The sequence below is a fragment of the Vidua macroura genome, chromosome 7 (genome assembly GCF_024509145.1).
Source record: "Vidua macroura isolate BioBank_ID:100142 chromosome 7, ASM2450914v1, whole genome shotgun sequence".
Lineage (NCBI taxonomy): Eukaryota > Metazoa > Chordata > Aves > Passeriformes > Viduidae > Vidua > Vidua macroura.
In genome coordinates this window covers 26595511-26617314 of record NC_071577.1, presented here as the reverse complement: position 1 = coordinate 26617314, position 21804 = coordinate 26595511, and the positions used below count along the sequence as shown (strand labels likewise).

Sequence of the window (21804 nt, the reverse complement as noted above, 5' to 3'; positions counted from 1 at the left end):
CAGCAGCACCCTTCAAGCATTAACAGCTTCATATGGACATTTGCTGGTTTGCCACAAGAAGGAAGGGCACATAAACACAAGCTTCAGTATTGTAGCCTATCAGAAACACAAACAACAAATATTAAAAAAAGACAATTCCTGAAGATTAAGTCTCCTCAGTATGGAATTCAGACCAAGGAGGGGGCCAGGGAGCAGTGGCCAGCAAAGAAACCTGAATGACATCCAAGAAAATCACACCTCCTCTATCCAGAGACTTCCAAGAAATAATTTACTTACCCCCGAGTTGACCTGCCTCTGGCATCAGTCATAATCTGAATCACACTTCTGCCACACTATCCATTCTTTAGTTTCCTAGAGGGCTGGGATTAGAGATCTGGAGCTGTCTACTGTGAACCTTGGGTGCACTGCCAGAGTGCAGAGGTAGTGAGGGGCCAGCAGCTCCTCAGTGACTGGCCTGCCCGACCCCCTTATGGTCCAGGTGCTGCCACGTGCAGCAGCAGCTCAGCTGAAGTGAGTAAATGCACCTGTCTGCCTCTTGCTGCCACAGCCTGGAGTAACAGCAGGCAGCAATTACTGCACTTAATCTTATCAACATAATGAATTCTAAAGTTTGAATACCAAGATGCTATCACTGAGGCATGGAGTCATTCATACCTCGTAAAATTCTGCTTTACTTGATGCTGAATGTATTGCATCCCACACAGACATTAATTAAAGGAGTGAGATCATTAGTCACGATTTACTACACATGAACTACAGCAGTCCTAAATCCAGCTAATACTATTGATTCCACAATTACAGGAATCAGTATTAAGCCATTTGCATTTAGTAGGTTGTTGTGAGTTTTTTCAAGTTTATGAAGGGTGGAAAGTAGTTTCAAAGCAATTCATAAAGCTTTTTAAGAGAGAATTATGCAGAGGGACACTGCCTGACTTGCTCAGCTAAACCTCTGTCACAGGCCCCTACCATTATACTAAATTACCATTTTGCTACTAACTGTTGCAATTAGAGCTGGTCCAAACTACTATCAGAAGTAAACAGTGCTTTAAACTGGGGAGAGGAAATCAGCACCAGAACACTGCACAATTATCTCTTCTGTATAAGCCACTCCAGCACTGCCATGGCTGGTTTCAGGTTGTGCGGCAGAAGACTCAGCACGAGAGAAAGAATCAAGTGTTAGAGGATAGGGCTCAGAGCCTAAATAAAGTTTAAACTGAGGCAGATCAGTTCCCTTTTTAAAAATTACCTGATTCTGATACAGAGACCAAAACCAAGCACCATCTGTTCTCAATTATTAAATGCTTCCAATATTTCTACATTCTCAATTTATGAATTCATGCTAATAAGAAACAGAATTCAATATTCTTCTGAAGCACATTTGTCATACAACCAGAATAGCTGTACCATGCATGCTCCTTCCAGTATGGTAAACCTCTATACCAACCTATTTTCAACCAACAGAGTTGTTCCTAAAGCTCTAGAAACAACCAGTGAAATAACACCTCTAAATACAACACCAAGTAGTGTGTTACATTATTAAGCATGTGCTACTTAAGAAGCATTCTTCTGCCACAAACCACCAACATTTCCCTATTGTTTTCTAGAATTATAATGCAGTCTTCATTAAAAAAAGGAAACTAAGGAATCTTTCTTTCACACATTCTTCCAACTCACCTTGTGAGAAGTCAAAATGCTTTTTGATTCAATAATAACCTCTGTGGTGACAGTGCACTGTTTAGCAGTTACGAAGGTTTTATTGTATGGTTAATAAATAGAATATAAATAACAAGAGAAACAGCTTTTATTTGAGCAACTTCTCAACAGTAGCAAGAAAAATTAGGAAAACAAGCACAGAATTCATTTGTATTAACTACTAATGATTTCCTTGAGTTTACTTTGGAGACAGAGTCTCTTTTTCTTCTTGTCTTCAAATTCTAAAGTATTTCTGACCTATCTGTTAGAATTTTAATACAGGTAAAGTCACAAGTATAAATTAGCTCTTAGTTTAAAAATATAATGTAAAGTGCTCCTCTCAGGATTTGTTCAGCTCACTGAATGATTTTATTTAAGCATTTTGAAAAACAGTATATTGTTGAGCAGACACAAGAATCAGATAAATAATATCTCAAACATCAGTACAAACTTCATTTACAAAACCTTTTCAGGACTCTTCTGAAAAAGAATCTTCAGCTGATAAAAATAAAATCTATTAATTACCCTGAAAACCAGACAAGTACTTCCCTTGAACGAAGTGGCCCATATGCTTCTGCCCTCTGGCCATGAGGAAATGAGGGCATAAGACAAGGAGCACAGTGCCACGCAAAAAAAAGTATGTGCCATGACATATTTGTATCTTAAAGTTTCTAAAAATATTTTCATGGTAAGATTTAGTTCCTTCTTTGCTTTCCCATTCACCTACGAGAGTACATACATTGGTAAGTAAATATGTGGCTGTACAGATGCATATAAAAGAGTCTTTTAAAGGAGCTGTCATAAATTTCAACTCCATCTTTCCAGTAACAGGAACAAGTACAGGGGTGACATTTCAAGGAGGCGCCGGTGTGAAGGACGTCACTTGCGGAAGCGTTTGAACAGGGGGTGGATGTGCTTGTTTGAAGACGCCTTGCTCCGTGAGGAGTGGTACTCCATGTAAACGGTGTCATCTGCCCCGGACATGGAGCTCATGGTGCCTGTGCGGCGCGACACCTGCAAGGACAAGGAGCACAGGCACCTGCTTAGTGTGGGATCAGAGGCTTGAAATATTTTCATTGCCTGTGACTTAAAAGATTTACTTCAAAATCTGTAACAAAAGATCTGTTACCTTCTCCTTCAAATATGATGGAGAAGGACAAGAATTCCATGTTGAATTTTTTCTGAGTGCCCAACAAGTGAATTTTTCCAATAACTAAAGGCCAATACAGATTAAAAAAAACCAAATATGTTCTCTAGTGTTTCACAAAACTACCAGGCCATCAATGACAACATCACATTTAGAATTGGATGGAAATAAAATGGCCCAGTTCTGTCCCAGCTGTGGTCATCCTTTTCAAAGAATTCTTCATTACCTGAGCTGACTTTGAACCATATTCTCCAGCAACTACTTCCTCCTCAGCATCCAGGTCAGATGCTTGCAGGACTTTCTGGAGAAGCTGCTGCTGTTCTTCTTTGGTTGAAAATGAAAGCTCTTCTTCTTCCATGCCTGCCAGCTTTGTGATTACCTAAGAAACAAAGCACATTACAACGTGAGGGCTCTTCCTCCTCACTGTTAGCTATTCAAAACCAAGACAAGTATTTCTGATTCCATATCCTGTTGGAACTGCCTTTAATTTTTAGTAATGGTTGGAACAACCTCACACTACAGATAACACAAATACATATAAAATCTTGCTAAGTGATGTAGATATACATACACTCACAGTTCTTGTTATATTCTGGCTGGAAATGCAAAAGATGAATCTTTGGAAGGAAAAAAAAGGAAAAGAAGAAAGAAAAGCTCTGGGCAGAGCGTGTCAGCTAACATTGTTTATACCAGCTTGACCAAGAACCTGACCAAAGCACATAAACCTCAGACATGTATTCAACTTACTGCAAGGTTGGTGTCATGTGGTAGGCTCTAGATTTGTCAAGTTTAAGAACCAGTATTTTACATTTAACAAAAATAATCTACTAGCTCTGCAGAGACTTAGAATTTCAGCAAGAAGCATTCAGGACAATGGGGAAAAACCCCTAACAAATTGAGATGTACAGCTATTGGGAGACAATGCAGCAACTTGCAACAGAGCATCAGTCACAGAGCAAAAGGACTCTTCCCACCTTCGACTACTTAAACACTGAGTAACTTCAGTTAAGTTTGTTCTCCTTGGAATTCTCAGTAACTCAACTAGTAACTGTGGGTGCAGGGCACATGTGACCTACTGGCAATGCAGTGCCATGGGCTCCATCAGCTGACAAACCCTTCTGAAGAACTGAAAGATCTCAAGCTTCTATTATATTCTGTTATAAAGATTTGCAACAGGCAGCTTACTTTCTTAACCAGAAGTATTTTGAAAATTTCACAAGAATTTTCCCTGTAGTTAAATGTTTTTTTTAAGTATATGTTTATACATAACAATCAGTTTTCCCACTGTTCCCAATTTGACATGGTTTTGAGAAAGACATTCTATTTCAACCATTGATTATGTAGTGTTTTCCCTCATCTTTTCTGCTTACTTTTTGAGTCAATACAATTAGAAACTAATTACCTCAGCATTCTGAGTTGGAGCAGATCACAAAAACACTGTGAATAAAGTTAAGGTAGAAGAAATCCATATTAGCTGCCAAGTACCACTTTTTAAAAATTGGGTAGGGAAACACTGGAATGAATAATCAGTGCTGTGGGCTGTTATTTGTGGGAATGTCTAGTCTGAAAAAGGATGTTTTCATGAGAAAACATCCAAGCCTGAAGAATCCATTAATGGAAAGAATCAGTCCTACCTGGTTAAAGGAACACTATGGTAGTCCTTGTTTGTTTAGGAGGATATGTGCTATGGTCATCTCAAAAATAAAGAAAAAGGAGTCACAAAAATCCATTTTAAATAGTTTTTGCCTGTTTCCAGCTCTGGTTGCAAAACAGTGGTAGCATGATTCATAGAATGGAAAGAATTCCCACTGCATCATCTTTTAAGCTGTCCAACTGATGCTCTGTTTAAAAGTTACTCCCAGTTCTTTAATATACAGAGTTCTTCTGCTATTGGTTTAAAATTTAGTATGTCCTACATTTGGTCTCTAAATAAAAATAAAATACAGTAGCAAAGGCAACTGGTTAGCTAACAAAAAAACAAACAAAAAAAAACCAAAAGCAAAAAAATACCCAGCTAGCAGTACACTCCAAGCAGTAAACTGTAATAAGGCTGATATTTAAGAGGCAAAGACAAGATATGTGGATTTAGCAAAAACATATTACTCCAGTTCCCTTTTTGATGAAAGGCAGAGAATGAAGCTATTGAGAGATGGCAAGAAGAAAGTTAAGTCCTAAACAAAAAGTGAAGACTGTTACCCTTTTAAACTAATAATGAATGTTTAGTTATTTAGGAACACAAATTCTGAAGGACAGGACATTAGCATTGAAATAATTACCTAAAGAAGAGGTAGAGTCTCCATATTTGGAATACTAAGAAGGCAGACATCTATTGGGAATGGCACACTCATCCTTGCTTGGAATGAAGAAACACAATAGATGTTTTTTTTGAAGTTTCTTTCAGCCCTGTTCTCTGATGCCAGCTATGACAAAGCTTGGCAAACAGAAGAAAATAGATATTCTAATGTTTTGTTTCTAATCTGCAAATAAAGAACATTCCAGTACTGGTCAGCAAAAATGTTGCTCCAGATACTCAGCTGGCCACTTGCACTGCTTTGGTGCACACTACACCAAAGCTCCTAGGACTAAGAGCTCTTTCCTTGCAAAATGAAATCCCTTTATTTTAACCTCCTTAGTTCTAGAATCCAGGGTATTCAAATATAAGTAAAGGGATTGCTCTAATCTCCCTGGCTATAGCCACACAGATGCATTTGCTGTAATTAGTTGCAGCTTAGTACTGATCTACAACTTTGTTGAAATACGTTCACAACGAAGGGAAACAAAGTTTTCACCTATAAAGACCATGACAGGTCTGTTTCTAAAGAGCTCTTTAACGGGCTGCTTTTTCCAGAGCAGTGATTTGCTCCAGCCCAGCAGCTCAGGGGGATGTCCCGTACTGGTGCCTCATCCAGACAAGCTCTTTTAACAGCCAGATGTGGGAGTCGTTTTTCATTCTCCTCAGCACTGCTTTGCATTGGGAAGGCTTCTAATCAGAGCAGTAAGCTGCAGTTTTTCAAAGGAATAACCCACCTAAACCCAAGAGCTATCATGACACTCTGCTGCCTTTACAGCCTAACAGATGAGCACACAGGGCAATCCATGCATTAAAGAAAAATAAGTGAGATACACCATGAAATCTGTATTATAGAGGAGCTTCAGCTATGTTTGGAAGAAGATGACATAGTGAAATACAGGTCTGAGACTGGAACTCTGGAAATTGTCACTTCCTAAGTTTTGCAAGTTGTCTAAATTGGTGCTGCCCACTCTGACAACACCCAACACTGCTTTATGCAGCACCAGTGTGATACTGTATAATGGGAGGCCTGCACAGATGGACAACTGAACAGCACAAATAAACCAACCACCAAGGAACGTGCACTGCACTCTGCAGGGTGCCTGCTTTCCAGTTACAACACTCACCTTTCTAGAAGCTGTACAAAGCTACTTGTATCTGCCCTCACAATAATATATATGATAAAACAATACCAGACCAGTTCTCACTTGCAAGAAAAACCTTCAGTAATGCATTCCACAACCAGAATTCTCAAGTACTGGACTAACACTAAACAATATGAAAATTACTTTCTTAGGCCTCAAGCACAATAAATAGAAGGAATGAGTTACCTTGAAGCTATAACCTTGATCTACAAGAAACCGTTGTCGTTTTGTTGAGTATGCCATTTCCTGAGTGTCTTGGGATACAAGGGAATAAAAAAAGGCATTGTATTCCTCCGCAACCATGCCTAGGAGACAAAAACACTCTGATTAGTTTCATTTGGAACACTGCAACAAAGAACAACCAAGGAATAAATACTGAAAACAGGTACTTAAATAACTTGTCCCTAAAAAAACTATTTGCCTTGTCTAGCTGCACCCAGACCTTGCATAAACTGATTGACACAGCATGGAAACTCCTACTTTTGGTCTAAATAACTTGAGGATAGGTGAAAAGACAAAAAAAGAAAAGGAAATATAGTCTAACACAATCACACAGGTGCTCTAAGAAGAATCTGCTGCTTTATTCTGCTAGCCAAGGTGAAAGATAAAATTGTTTTTAAGTCTATCATGTCAAGAAGAAGTGAAAAGTCAAGAGCAAGGACTGCAGTGCATGTCAAAAAAAGTCCAACAGAAAAAGACGAAGGAAAAGTTTTATTCGTGTGAACTAGAGTTTGCAGTGTTTTTGAATTTAAAAAGTGAAGCAAAGATACTTAGCTAAGAATTCACAGCACTATCTGAAGACCAGCATATACCAGGCTGTGTATAAACTTTTTTTTACACTTACAGTCCTTAAGGTCTGTTACCTGGGTAATAGGTTCTCTTTTAAAACCCAGGGTTTCACTAAGACTTTGTCAATTCACTAACATGGGTTTCATTTGCATTTTCAAACAAAGCCTTACCTGTAACAAGCACAAACTGCACAAAAAGTGTGTGCAGAGTTTAAGTCTGAGTGCAAAGTATTTTAAGTATTTAAGTATTTTAAGTATTATTTTAAGTATTTAATTGTTCTAAACAAAAAAATTCCTTTGGCCATGTTTTACAAAAACACACTAGTCAAAATCCAGTTTTTAAAAGCAAGTAATCTACAGTGTCAAGAATGTGATTTCTAGAGGCTTGCTTCTCAGAATAATACTATGATCCTACACAAACAATTTCATGTTGAAGAAAATATCAAGGAATGAAAAAGTGAGAGAATTGCCATAGAAAGTCAGTTTTCTTTCAGCTTTTTTTTTTTACAAGTTTTCTCATCACTAAGTTTACTGACCCAGAAGACACTTCACTTTCATTCACTGGTATATAGGTATACTCTCTTTGACTAAAACATAAGGACAGTATAAAGAAACCTCATGAACATCCAGTTTCTCCTGCTCTAGGTTGCTATGATCCAAGGCCCAGAGCCCAAGCACCACCTCCTTTACCTTTTTTGGCTCTCAGCACTCGTCCCAGCCTTTGAGCCTCCTGCCTTCGTGACCCACCATGGGATGAAATCTGAATGAGAACATTGGCCTCTGGCAGATCGAAGGATGTGTCCCCTACCTGCAACAGAGCAGCACCCTCTGAGCAGTCTCTTATTTCCACATCTCCCCAGCCAACACTGAATACAAAGCACAGCTTTCTTTGTGAGCTGTGATACAAAGATGTCAAATGCACACCATGCATGTGCAGCTGCCTCTTAAAGCTGACTCCAAAGACAGGCACAAGGACAGTGAATGTACTCCCTCACCTTGGAAATGAAAATAGTGTTGATTTTTGGATTGTGCTTGAAGTTTTGTAGAATTTGCATTCTTTCCCCTTGTGCAGTAGGACCATAGATATAAGGTCTGAAAAGAACACAACATATACAAATGAAATAAATTCAAGATTTCTCACTTATTTCTTATGAGGTACCATGGCAAGGAGTGCAGGACACCTTTGAGAAGATATGAAAACAAACCACATTTTGGTACAGATATCAGTTTACTTTTAGCTTGTTTGACTCTTCATGGCAGCTGCCCAGGGGTTTGTGGAACCCTCTGCAGCAACCCAGTCAGCCAGAAAGAAATTCTGACAGTTACAAATGTTTTGCAATTACGTGCACCAATGAAGCTATATATCAACAGACTGAATACATTTGCTAAGCCTACATGAAAGACTGAAGGCAGCTGTTAAAGACATTTTTTCCTCAAATGTACTGAGTTAGCACATTTACAGCTGCAACCTTTGCTTCCTATTTAAACACTTGAAAATACAGGCTTCTCTATCAAGGATATGCTGGGTGTCACAAACTGGCTGCTGGGTGTTGTTCTGGGAAAATTATTTTTGCTTTTCAAGCTAACCTCTTATCCCTTCTAATACCTTCTGGGCTTACTGAAACGATGCAAAGGACTCAAACATTTCATGAGCAGCTCACAGTGGCATTTCACCCATGGTTTCTAATATCTGACAATGAATTACATGGAACATTTAATGTCTCAATCCCAAAGGCTCACACAAACTCTCAGTCCCTCACAGACTTCATGAGTAACATGGACTGCTATGAATTTTCCAGTGTCTGGCTGTTTTATTTCTGCCTAAGCAGAGTTAAAAAACCAAAAAGCTAGAAAGAGCAAAGCCCACGCAAAAACAGTGAGCTGCATGCAGGATAGCACTGCCACTGTTTGTCATCTGTTGTACTACTTTTCCAAATGAAGGTTACCAAGCATCTCCAAAAAACAGGAGTTAAATTTTCCAATTACTGTTTTGCTCACAGTTCCATGAATTATTTCTAACACAAGGAACCAAGCTCAAATTTTCCATTTAGTATTGCACATACATGATGGCTGAACACAAATATGGCAGTGCATAGGACTAAGGTTTTCTATTCTTATCAACTAATCCCTGTGCCCTGGCTCCTCTTGCTTTCTTTACTACAAACTTTATTCTAGGGTTTTTTACCAAACAATCCTAGTAATCTCTAATCTAATTCTTCTATTTAGTATATTTAAACAGACTTCTAGAAAAAACAGCTAAAAATGAAAGTGGTAAATGAGTCAACTCTAAAAAATACCTTTATTATTAATTTTGTAGCATTCAGTAATATATTAAGTCTTATTTTTAATTCCATGTAGTATTTAAATTGTAAAGTTAAATGGCAGATTTAAACTGAAACTAAAGCATTTTTGAGCCTTCCTTTTCTTAAGGCCACCAAGAAGGCAGTCAAACACATTTTGTATTAAGAACAGAATAATCTTGAACTCCTGGCTATCAATCTTTCATTTTAACTTGCCCAGATCCTACTTGACAGTGATTCACTGGCATTCCTGAGTACTTTTCTGAATCTAGAACATTAAGTGCTAAATGGATTCTTTTTTTAATGACTCATTTTCCTCACTGCGAAAAGACATTTGAGGGGTTTGCAAAGATAGATTCCTCTCCCATTAACTGACATAACTGACAAAACCACAGAGGCACAGTCCTTCAGAAACAGTGATTTAAACATATTCCCAACACCAGTGAAACCAGTCAGTACATGAGCTATGGATGACAGAATCATGACAGAGGGAAAGGTGGCCAAGCAAATTTGGACTCTCTAGCCTCAAAAATTGCAGACAAAGTAATTCCTGTCATGTGCATGGTCTTTCCCTGATGGTTCCCCACTACCAAGGGCAAGGGGGTTAAAGGAGGAGCCAGCAGAGGCAGTCAGACCGTGGCCACCTCTCCCCCCATGGGGGAGCCCACCCAGCCCCATCAAGCCATGAGAAGGGCAGTGGGAGCTGTGCTCCTGCTGGGCACACAGCCACAGCACTCCTGCTGTACCCACTGGGCTGCTGTCTCCTCCACACACACAATTCCTGCCCTGCACAAACTAACAGTTCCCTTTGGTTTAGCCTGCTCACAGCAAAAAAACTCTGGTTAAAACAAACCTCAACTTTGTCCAGCACAGCAAGCTTCCTTTTTTTCTAAGAGTAGCAGCTGGATAACCTGGAGCTCCATAAATGACGTGAAAAACATAGAATTCACTCCAGAATATAAAAAGGGACCACCTACTATTTCTTCAACTGGTTTTCCTGCCACACTTCCACAGCATCTACCCCACTTACAACTGCTGTGCTCCGTAGCATCCCCCGCCCCCCCAGCATTGCCTGTGCTAAAGGCTTTGTCTGTGGTACACTGAACACTGCTAGAGACATTCCAGAGGCATCATTACAGCTAATCTCTGTCCAGACAGATTAAAAAAATGATGAAAGAGACCATGGGTGTTGGAATTCATCCAGCACCATTAGCTCTGCTTGCTGTTTGATGTCACAGCATGCCAGCACAACACAGCCCCTTAAACTGCAGTCAGAACTGATCACAAATTTTCAAAAGTGTAAGGCTTGTTTGTGGTATTGCTAAGGAGTACTGCTGAAATTCCTAGACAAGAAATCATACACCATCAAAATGTCCCACAGCTTCCAGCAAGTAAGGCATTATTTGGGCTTGTCAAAGAAAGGACAAGGCCAGCTTATAAGGTTGTTTCCCAATAATTGCTCTATGCCTGATCCTGACAAACTCTCCCTGACTGTCCCTCCCCAAATCCTACCAACAGACCCCTCATTAAACCCTGTCTGCACCATCTCCAGTAACAGCACTCATGTTACAGTCATTTAAGGTAATCAAGGAGCTCTAGGGAGAAATGTCCTTTAGTTTATTAAACAATTACTGCATTTCTAGGCAGTGCACTAGTACAGCACAGATACAAAAAACCTTGTCTTAAGTTTTTTTAGACAAGGATGAGACCTTTTGAGAACCTGAAGAAGGCGGCCCTGAATCTCAGAACATCCTGAAAGATCCAGAGAGTATATATTTGAAAACCTTTGTCTCAGAGAGATAGGGGAAGCTACCATCCATTAAAGAAACAGTTCTAGTGATATTTCCAAAAGCACCTCATTTTTCATGTTGCAGTGCCAATAAGGTTCATCCAAAAATACCCTTCTGAGCTTTTTATGCAGGAGGACTGGAGTTACAGCATTACAAAAAATATTAAAGACTAGTGAAAGTTGTGAGATTGCAATGAAATTGTCATGGAAGGAAGAAATCAACAGTGCCATCACTGGTTGTGAATACTTACTTCCCAAGTCTGACTGCATATTCCTTCAGTGCAAACACATTATCAGCAAAGACGATGATTTTATCATTCCGTCGCTCATGAAACTTAATCAGGAACTGACAGGCTCTGAATTTATTTGGGTTCATGGTATAGAGCAATATCCTTTTCTTTGTTTTAATAGCTACATATTCTCTGTAAAATTCAGGTGACATCGGGCACCAGACCTACAATTAGAAAACACACACACAAAGTAGCACTCCATTATTTACTTATTTAATCCTAGTGGGAATTAAAAAAATACTGGGGGATGGTAATGCATTAGGACTTTCTGCATAGGGCAGGTCACACATTTTAACACATTCATTTCTGTACCAAAATGAAAGCTACCAGTCAGTGAAGTCTCTTGCACCGCTAAAATCTGTTTTTCCAAAATGCTTTGGCATTGAGATCCATGACAGAAATAGGCAGTGGGACTGGAACAAGACTGAAAGATAGTTACTTCATGTTCACACTTAAATAATTTACTGAATGCCACTACTTCTTATGAAGCAGTAAAGGGAATGAACTGTGTAGTCTCTCTCTCACAGCAGTCAAAGCTTTTTCCCATAAAGATTAATTTTCATCCATATTATGAAAGCTGAGACACATTTTGTCTTCATTACAGAACAAATTCACCCATCTTTCTTCAAATAAAGGAGTGACTTTTATTTTAACAGCTACTGAGTCTAAAATTTCCAAAATACTAGGATTGATTAGAAGTTTTCAACAGACAATAACATCACCCCAGGATATCTAAGCAATTCTTCTATTATGTAAATAATAACCACAGTACTTCAATAAGTTTAGGTTTAATTTTTCTACTGCAGCATGAAAAAAAGAAGAAATTATCACGTTTAAGCCAATGAAGTGACACTATTGATAACATCTGACACTATCCATAGGGCATATAATTTAGGAAACATTCACTCTGCTGCACATGAGTTATTCCCTCATATCCATTGCACAAGAGAAATTAACAAACTAACACAGAGAAAAGCCTCTTTCATAACCACCATTCAGCTAAGGAAGTTAACGACAATTTATAGACGTTTATTTAAACAATATGAATTGTTCTGTACTGATAAGACCTAATTTTTTTGTTTCAAAGTATTTTTTCCAGTGACTTAAATGCCAGATGATGCTTTTATTATCCTTTAACTACACTAAAAATAAAATCATGCACTGAATAGGCTCTGTTGTTATTGTGTGCTGTCTACATGAAAGACTTAAAACTCTTGAACCAGAAGAGAATTACATCAAAGTGAGAATGAGATACAAATACTGAATATATGACTGTGGTAAAAAAATTTCATCTATTGCTCAATGCCTCTGACTACATGGCAAACACATGTATTTTGTATTTGCACTCTCTTCTGGATTAGGAAATGGGTAAGATCTACTTGCTGCAATTATATTTTCATTTAACATTTTGCAAGATAGGCAAAGACTTCGTATGGCTGCTCGGAAATGGATTATTTGTAATTTGTAAATTACAAAACTCTGAAAAAACAGGTAAAGAATAGGTTTGTTGTCTTTTTTTTTTAATTTTGTGTAACTTTTTAAACTGAGCTGCTCATTCTCTTTTAGAGCAGTGAAAGAGCAACACCTGCAACAACCATGACCTGTCCTATGAGACATCAGCAGTGCCCTCTCTGGCCACTTGGGAAGAACTGCACTTAAAGAGTGAGCCAGACACCTTTCCTGGCTGAGCGGAATAAACCAAGATGATTAATGATGCTACTCCTCAAGGAAATCCAAACAAATATGCAAAGCAGCTGTGCATGTATAGGAGTTAACACTGAGTTTTTTATTCTTTGCTTTTGGCCGAGTCATCAAATGTTAGTTCAAAACACTGGCCTAAGAAATATAAACTTACAGAATTTTCCCATCATTCAGAAAAAAAGGTAGCCCATGCTATATTTTTCAATGACTAAAGGGCAGTTCAGGGACTGAGAATTTTGCTTACACAGCAGAACTAACCTAAGTGTCTAAATGCAAATCTGAATTGGAGGACTGGTTACTCTCCCTTCAACAGTTATTTTCTAGGTGCTTTTCACTTGCATTCTATGAGTTCAAAGCAGTGGATTTTTTTCCTTCTACAACCTCCAGTTTGCACAGTGTTCAAAAGGAGAACAGCTGACCTGCATTTGCATCTTTTATTTCAGTACCAGAGTTAGGGAGAATTGCATGAAATTAGCAAGACAGGCTTAAAATAAACCACCACAACAATAACAACAACAAAAAGACAAAAAAAAAACACCTAAACTCTACCATAACACATTGCAGCTGCTAAAACTTTACTTCCATTCAATGGGAGACCAAAAAGTTCATGAAAAAGCAGTCCTCTAATGCTTAGATGAAACCTTGTAAATAATAGAGAGCTTGAAGAAAGTTATACTCTTCCCTAAGTATCTTCCATGTCAATTACTAGAGATAATACATTGAATTTGGCTTTCCAGAAAGATTACTTTAACATTCTAATGTGCCTGTGTGAAAGACTTTCGCTTCTTCTGATACCAGATTTACCTCTCACCCATATGCTGGAAAGAACAGAGGTCATATCTTTATATTTGAAAGAATGGTGAGATCCAGTCCTACGTTTTCAAGTTTCACCCTCATATGTTCAGGCTTGAAATAAGCAGGTATTTTCTTATGTGTTTTACAATTTCTACTACTGTTCTTTTTTATAAGAGCTGCAAAATTTTTTCTCAACTTTCTAAGCATACTAAATAGACACTAATAGTACCAAAAAGCAGAGCATCACCTCAGCACACTGGACTTTGGCAATGTAGCCACTGTTCTGCAGCTCCATCCAGTTGGCTTCATAGAGCTTTGGTCCAATCAGGAAGTTCAGGTCAACAATTTTATCATCTTCTCTGACCAGGGTAGCAGTCAGCCCCAGTTTACAGTGAGCTTGGACGATAGTGAGCACACGTCTGAACATTTTTGCTAAGAAATCCAAGACAAATTTTCTGTTAATTTTTCTAAATGGTTTTAGAAGACAAATACTGCAACTTTTAAAAGACATTTTCATCAGCTCCTGAACATAAGGCAAGCACAGCATTGGGAAATTGTACCCCGTTGCACACACTCCTAACAAAACTGTGTTACAGCAAAACTGCAGTGATTGCAGCTTTACTTTGCATTGTCAAGTGTACTCTGAAAATCCCAGTAAACCTTCTCGCATCTCTGTTATTTCCCATTCCCCAAGAGAAAATAAATATATTCAAAGGTTACATGGCTTGGTTTGGGTATCTACTATTTCCTCGCAAGAACTATGACACAAGGACTCTTGGCTGACTGCCACATTCAGGACTTGCAGGACATGTCAGAATTACTCATGTTTAGTATTGCTAGAAATCACAGAGCAGTTGCTATACCTTCATTTCTATGAAACCAAGCAAGAACAGAAGTGACAGAACAGTGCCAGCACCATGCTACTTTGATAAAATGGCCATTAATCACCAAGGTCTGCTTCTGAAATCCATACTTCTCTGTAGACACCAAAATATATTCAAATAAGAATAAGGAAGAACAGCTAACAGAACCTTGCGTGGCTTTTTAGCCAGGATTATTTCACAGACACTTTAATGGTACATTATTGCTTTCCAGGAGTACAGATCTCAATTCAATGGCAATTTCAAAGACAACAGTTATTTCTAGATGTTAATCACTATGGTTACTCATAGATATTAAAAGCTGGCCTGCAGTGCCACTGCATCTAAGAGAAGGCAGCAGAGGAATTCCTCTCATGCTCAAATATGTTTACAGCAAAATTATGCAAAGGTAATTCAGGCTTTTTAAGAGCACTTTATCAACCTACATGGAAGAACTTGGATTTTACACTGCTATTATAGAAAACACAGTGTCTAATTTGACGGGTTCAGAAAACTAGTGGTCAGCTAAACTATGTAGTATCGGGGGAAAAAAGAAAAAAAAAAAGTACAACAAGGCAGTTTACTTATTCCAAAACCCTAAGCCATGGGTTTACTCACTACATTAATGAGAACAACAGCAAAAAACCACCACTTCTACAAGAACAAAAGGACATTAACAATGTGTGCAACACAGAAGGTTTGCACACCCTTTCCTTACCAGGAATGGTATGGACTTCATCCAGTATCATAAGGCCCCACTCTTGACTTTTAAGCCACTCCATTACTCTTTCTGCTTCCCAAGACCTTTTTGTCGTGTGCCCCAACATGGAGTATGTGCTGATGGCAACAGAGCAGCCAATGGGCTTGTCTTTGGCATCAGATGTGAAGCGACAGATCTGGCTGTCGTCGATGGTGGACCACATCTTGAACTGGGCCTTCCACTGCTCCACAGACACGGCAGAATTGCCGAGCACCAGGCACCGCTTGCGCACAGTGCACGCGGCTGTCACTCCCACCAGAGACTTGCCAGCACCTGCAGGGCAGGAGGAGTGACACTCATTAGTCATCTCTCAGACACCACTGGAGTAGGAGGAAAACAAAACAAAAGAGCCAAGGAAAACCGTGAGAGGATATGAAATCATGCAAAGGGAAATTTCTTTGTTTCTTTGCTACAATAGTCGTAAAGAAATCAAGTATTCGCTTCTTAAAAATACAGCTGGATTGTCTACAGGACACAACTGTATTTCCTCAAGAAAATAATTGTAAACAATGGCTTTGACAATTAGAAGAAATCATTTTAATGCTTTTTAATTTCAAAAGAATGTTAAATTATGGGTGGCTACAGAAAGCTTCCCTAGGGGTGCTCTATTCCTCTGTCTCTGCCAGTTATACATTCCCCCACAAAGCAAGTCCTTAAATCTTCCCATCCTTCACACTTCTCCCAGCACCCCTTACACACTCTCAGGCCCTCATCACAGGTCCCATGTGCCTCCTTCTCGCCCAGTACTGAGGGCACTGGCACACAGCCTCCTGTTTGCTCCTTTTCCCCATTTTCTGTAGGCTGTCTCAGTCAGAATGTTTCTCATTTCTTCTTCAAACTCCCCAGCCCCAGTTTCCCTATTCCCAACCAAGGAATAAATTCCAAGGCCCACAACTTTACATTTCACAGGAGATGAACAGAGGTGGCAGAGGGCACAGAGGAAGCAGGACTGGCAGTGTGAAGGTACCACAGCTGCTTCCCAGCCCCTGCCAGGACACCGACAGCTCTGTGACCCGGCTCTCCCTCAGCACAGCTTCACCACCAGCTCAATAAAAACCACTGGGATTCTGCACACTGGAACCAGAACAGTCCCTGAGGCTGTCTGAAATCCAGGCAGCTGTCATCTTTGGAATTTTCTTTACTACAGGCAAATAAAGAACAAATTGTCTAAGTACCAACACAGAAACTTACCACATGGCAAGACAATAACACCAGACCTGGCTCGTCCATTCCCAAACATCTTCCTTAGGCTTTTCTCTTGATAGGGCCTGAGGACTGCAGTAGGTTTCAGATCTATATTGATATCAGGATTCACAGAATCATTTCTGAAGTCATATTCTGCCAGCAAGGGGTACTCCAAATGGATACAACGCTTCTGAAGTTCTTCAATCATCTCCTGAAGAGGAAACAAAGCTTCAGTTGATAAATTCTCCACATCTGAATTAATTTCTTTTCCCCTAAAAACAACTAGATGACATAGTACCAAGTGAAGTTCCATTCATTTTTTATGATTATGAAGTTGCAAGAGCTAAGGCTTATTCTGGAAACTTCACCTGTGATTACCTCAGCCCCCTGAACATTTTGAACAACAGTTAGTATTAGAGAGGGCTCTTTAGGCAGATGGAAGAACATGACACATTCAGCTCAGATTGCTGCTTACCTGGCAATGACTAAACTACACCCTGAGGTCCTGCAATGAAGAGTTCAGCAACAGACATGAAAGGTTCTCTGTGTTACACAAATCTGTTACCCTGAAAACCTCCATACCTGTATGGAACTTATTCCAAGTCATTGACAGGCTGAATCAGTCACCAAGAGGTTGTTGGTTTGGGTTGTTTTGTTTTTTTTTTTTTCCAAATAAACAAAACAGCTACTAAGTTATCCTTTTTGAAATTCCTTTTCCCCCCTTCTAAGGCATCATTAGAATCACCAAGTCCAAAAACAACTTGAGAAGTTCTATAGAAGCTCAAGCAAAGACTGTGCTCCAACCTTCAGCTCCCCTTTTCAAGTGATGAAATTGGAACCAACAAGAAAGAGTTCCTTCTGCAACCATGAAAAGGGGAAAAAAAAAGCTCACTGAAAGCATTCCTCAACTGAATTCTCATCTTGAACTAAGTAATACTCAGCCACACATGACAGGAACCTCTCTGAGTCCCTTGAGCCTCTCTGGCCTGTGAGCACTGTACTCTGCAGGCAGGGAAGGAACAACACCCACACTGCCACCCCCTAAGATTCTAAACTTTGGAAGGTAAAATGAAAAAAATGTTAATGACTTCCTCTACCAAACAAAGAGACACAGTACTTCCTAGTAAGTTCTCATGCTTATGTGCTTCTGTACAATATTCATACCTGCTTGACTTCAAAAGACACCGTCTGCGTTTCCTCCTCCTCCTCCTCATCTTTGTCCATCTGTTCATAAAACTCAAATAAGTCAGCTGGAACATCTGGCTTATTCTGAGCATCTGTTCCCTGTGAAGTTGATGGACCAAGGCCACCTTCACTAGATTTGGAAATCTGAAATAGAGGAATGTGAATTTTCACCAAAAGTTTCATTAGAGACACACTCTGGCTGCCCTCTTCCCCCCAAATTCTGGCTCATTAAAGAGGCAGAGTTTGATACTGGCAGAATGAAACTGATACAACAAACAAACAAACAATAGCAACTCCAAAGTACTCAAGAGTTTACCTGCAGTCACTGCAGTAATTTTAGAATATGGCTGGACATACCGCTGATTTACTTGTGAATGTCTCTGTAATCAGCTCTGTCTCTTCACCTTCAGCATTTCTCAGGCGACATTCTTTAATTACATGGTCTTGCAGAAGCTGCTGAATGACATCAGGGTGGGTACTTTCCACAAAATACCTAAAATGAAAGAATAAAGGAAAACATTTTTATGAACTCATCAACTGAGTAACTCACAGAAAGAGTGGCACAGATGCATAGCTAGATGCACGCTCAAGCATACAACCTTAGGGTGCTAATTTAAAAATAAAGACATTATGGCAACCAAAACTTTAAAAGATGCCTCCACCAAAAGCATTATGTGCTGTGCAGTCATCCCTCCATCTTACTCAAATGCTCTCTAACCTGAGTAGCAAACTCCAGCAGAAATGCCCACACAGACCTCTCACATACATGTCTTATTTGTGACACACATATGAAGTAAATTGTTTAGACTGAACTGAGGTGAGCTTGTGAAAATGCCAGATGTGGTGTTTTCAAGTCCTGTCCACAGCACCAGAAAAGCCCCAAACTTCCAAAACACAGACCACCTAAAAATTTAAAACTAATGCATCTTGGAGATGCCTCAATGATGATGCTGGTTGGAGATCACAGTTAAAATATGCACTGACTTCTCCAGGCCCCTTCTAGCATTATCATCTAGCTTTAAAACAATCTAAATTCAACACAGACACGAGCACCCACCTCTTGCCATTGGATTTGCATATCTTTCCCAAATGATTTGAAAACCTCAAAGACATATTGCAAGTTCAAGCAATAAAGAAACAAGCTACAATATCAAATTTGCAACCTACTTTTAAAAACATGATGACAACCAGTGCTAACTCAGGATAGCCAAACAGAACCCATCAGCTAATGTATTAAATACTTCCAAAAGCTGTAAAAGTAATACCTGAGAGCTGTTACACTCAGCTGGCAGCTGTGAGACTCCAGAGCTCCTGAGAGCACTCACTCACAGCTGTGCATTTGCAGGGTTTCCTGCCACAGGAGCTGAGGAAGAAGCCACTTACCTGTTATGTTTCAGAACCAGCTTCACCTTCCCATAGCTGACGGTGCACAGCTACAAAGAGAACAATCATTAGGAACGTGCAAAAAACAGATTCCACGCTTAGGACCAAACACTGCAATGGCTTTAAGTCTTTGTGAGGAAGCACCTTACCACAAACCATTTACTTGCACTGCTGTTATGCTCATGGAACAAACCTCAAAAGATATTTTCAGAAGATGCTCACAACATCTTACGCAGGAGATCAGGCACAGATGCTCACTTTTTATACCTAATCTCAAACTGCTTCCAAGACTGTGAGGACACACTTGCAGGATAAGGCAGGCTGTCTTATAGTGCCCCACTATTACAGACTGCTTCCCACATTCTCAGTTTTCCTTCAGAGCAACTCTGAGGAAACTTTCTCCATGTACGAGTTGTACTGACTGAAATTATCTACACAGACACTTAAATGTATTTTTTATAAATCCCACAAAGACTATATTATGAAAATAGTATGTGTGCAGCAATATCGTACGCAAAAAGACAGAAAAAAAATAATGTTCTCTTGAAACCATGACAGAAGAATAAGACAGTTAAAAGTGATGAATGATTAAAAAATAATAAATCAATTAGGCAGAGGCAGCAGGAAAGGAATTCCTTAGCAGAAAGAGATGTATTTCCAATGCCAGTAAAATAGCCTTACCTTGATAAACTGAATGATTCCATCTGGGACACCAGTCTTGCTGAGTTTCTGCAAATACTCAGTGATGTCACTTGTCTGCAAGCCCACACTCACAGCAGCATACAGGGAGTAAGCAGTCAGCTTGTACTCGTGAATATGGGTGGGTCTGCACACAGGCTCAGCAATGGCAACCAGGAAGTCCTGTGCATATTTGTAAACCGGAGAAAAGGCTTCCAAAAATATATGTCCATCAGGAGCCTACAGAAATAAACAAATGCTGAAGGCACAAGTGTTAGTTTACCTGAATCTCATAACGAAGTTACAAGAAAACAAATAAACATGTAACTTTTGTCTTCTGAAAATGGTCCAGGAATTGATTTGTCCATGTTCCTTCCATGGCACTATGAATAAACCACACCCAGATCAATAAAGTTTTTCCAGACTGACATTCTGGTATTCTTTCTTTTTTAATGCTACAGAAATTGCCTGAGTAGAGGCAAGCTTCCAGCCCCATTCCCCTGGAACAACAAAACTCCTTGCTCATTTTACGTGGAATGAATGAATAAATGAATGAATGAAAGGCAGCGCTTGGGTGTCACAGCCCTGGGTGCCTGTACAGCACTTGGTGACAGGCACTGTGCAGATGCTGGCTGGGAAATCACCTCTTCCCTAGATGCTGCACCACTGGCCAGACGTTGGGCAAGTTTACTGACATCCCTTTCAAAGAGCAAAGAAAACAAATGGCACCAGTTACAGAAGATGAGGCCAGCCTGTCTGAAAGCCGTTTCACTCCATTAAATACAAGCCTTGCTACTGTGTCACTGCAGTGATAGATCCCCCTCGTGTCATCAGCCAGCGCGCTGTGTTTTACAGCCTTCCCCGAGACGTCCGGCTGAGCTGCTGCTGTGCCCTGCCCGGTCCGCAGCACACCCGCGACAGCGGGGACACGGCTGGAGGCTGCTGGGGCTGGAGCAATTCCCCGGGCACTGCCGGGGCTCCCGTCCCGGCTGTCCCCGCACCGGCGCTGCAGGGGACGCACCGCCCCGAACCGCTTCAAACCGCGCTCCCAGGCGCGCCCGAGGCTCTCCACCCGCACGCTGCGGCCCGCCGTGCGCTCCTCGCCTGACCCGCAGCAGTCCCGGCTTCTCCACGGGAGAACAGCCCCTCCCCGGCCCCGTCCGTGTCCCGCAGCGACCCCGGCCCCCCGCGCACGCACCACCCAGAGCGGCCGCGAGCTGTGGTCGGCCTTCAGGGGCATCTGCAGCCGGTAGTCCTTGGCGCCGTACTCGTCCACCTTGGTGCCGCTCTCCTCCACCTGCTTCCCCGCCGCCGACGGCACCGCCTCCTGCGGCTCCTTCCCGGCACCTTCGTCCTCATCGTCTTCGTCGTCATCGTAATGGCGCTTCTTAGACTTCTTCTTATCTGGGAGCAGAGCGGGAGCTGTGACGAGCCGCCCCAGGTGCCCCCTCCCCGGCCCGGCCCGCGCCGCTCCCGGCCCCGCTCACCGCGCTCCTTCCTGCCCATGGCCGCCGCGCGCCGCGCTGCGCCCGCCCGCGCGTCACTTCCGCAGGGCAGCGCCGCGAAGGGCGGAGATACCATCGTCTCTCTGTTCCCGGGGCCGCCCCCGCCGCGGGGAGATGCGCGGGCGGGCGCGTGGCGGAGCCTCGGACACGGGGGGCAGCCACATCCCGGGACAGCGGGAAATGAGGAAAAATAATTTAAAATTAACAAAATAAATTGAACTTCCGGAAAGCGCACCGTAAATAACAATAAAAAAGCCAACTCGAAATTGAGATACGAGAGTGACATTGCGCAGTGTTCTGAAGTACAGAAT

General features: G+C 40.9%; 1 protein-coding gene across 1 annotated transcript; it reads right to left on the bottom strand.

Moving 5' to 3' along the window:
• Positions 1-1783: 1783 nt before the first annotated feature.
• ERCC3 (ERCC excision repair 3, TFIIH core complex helicase subunit) lies at positions 1784-21693 on the bottom strand. Its single transcript, XM_053982751.1, has 15 exons — positions 21476-21693; positions 21187-21392; positions 19992-20228; positions 19311-19360; positions 18285-18420; positions 17907-18071; positions 16749-16953; positions 15516-15830; positions 14185-14369; positions 11403-11605; positions 8058-8154; positions 7753-7870; positions 6461-6579; positions 3066-3218; positions 1784-2706 (listed from the first exon to the last, which is right to left on the bottom strand). Exons 1-15 carry the CDS (start codon positions 21567-21569, stop codon positions 2572-2574), a joined length of 2418 nt encoding a protein of 805 aa, XP_053838726.1. The 5' UTR covers positions 21570-21693; the 3' UTR covers positions 1784-2571.
• Positions 21694-21804: the final 111 nt, after the last annotated feature.

Coding starts and splice junctions, on each gene's coding strand:
- ERCC3 (XM_053982751.1), bottom strand. CDS start 21,569: ATGGTATCTCCGCCCTTCGCGGCGCTGCCCTGCGGAAGTGACGCGCGG. Junction 18,072..18,284: donor CATTCACAAGTAAATCAGCG/GTATGTCCAGCC, acceptor CCTCTATTTCAG/ATTTCCAAATCTAGTGAAGG. Junction 15,831..16,748: donor TGTTATTGTCTTGCCATGTG/GTAAGTTTCTGT, acceptor CCTGCCCTGCAG/GTGCTGGCAAGTCTCTGGTG.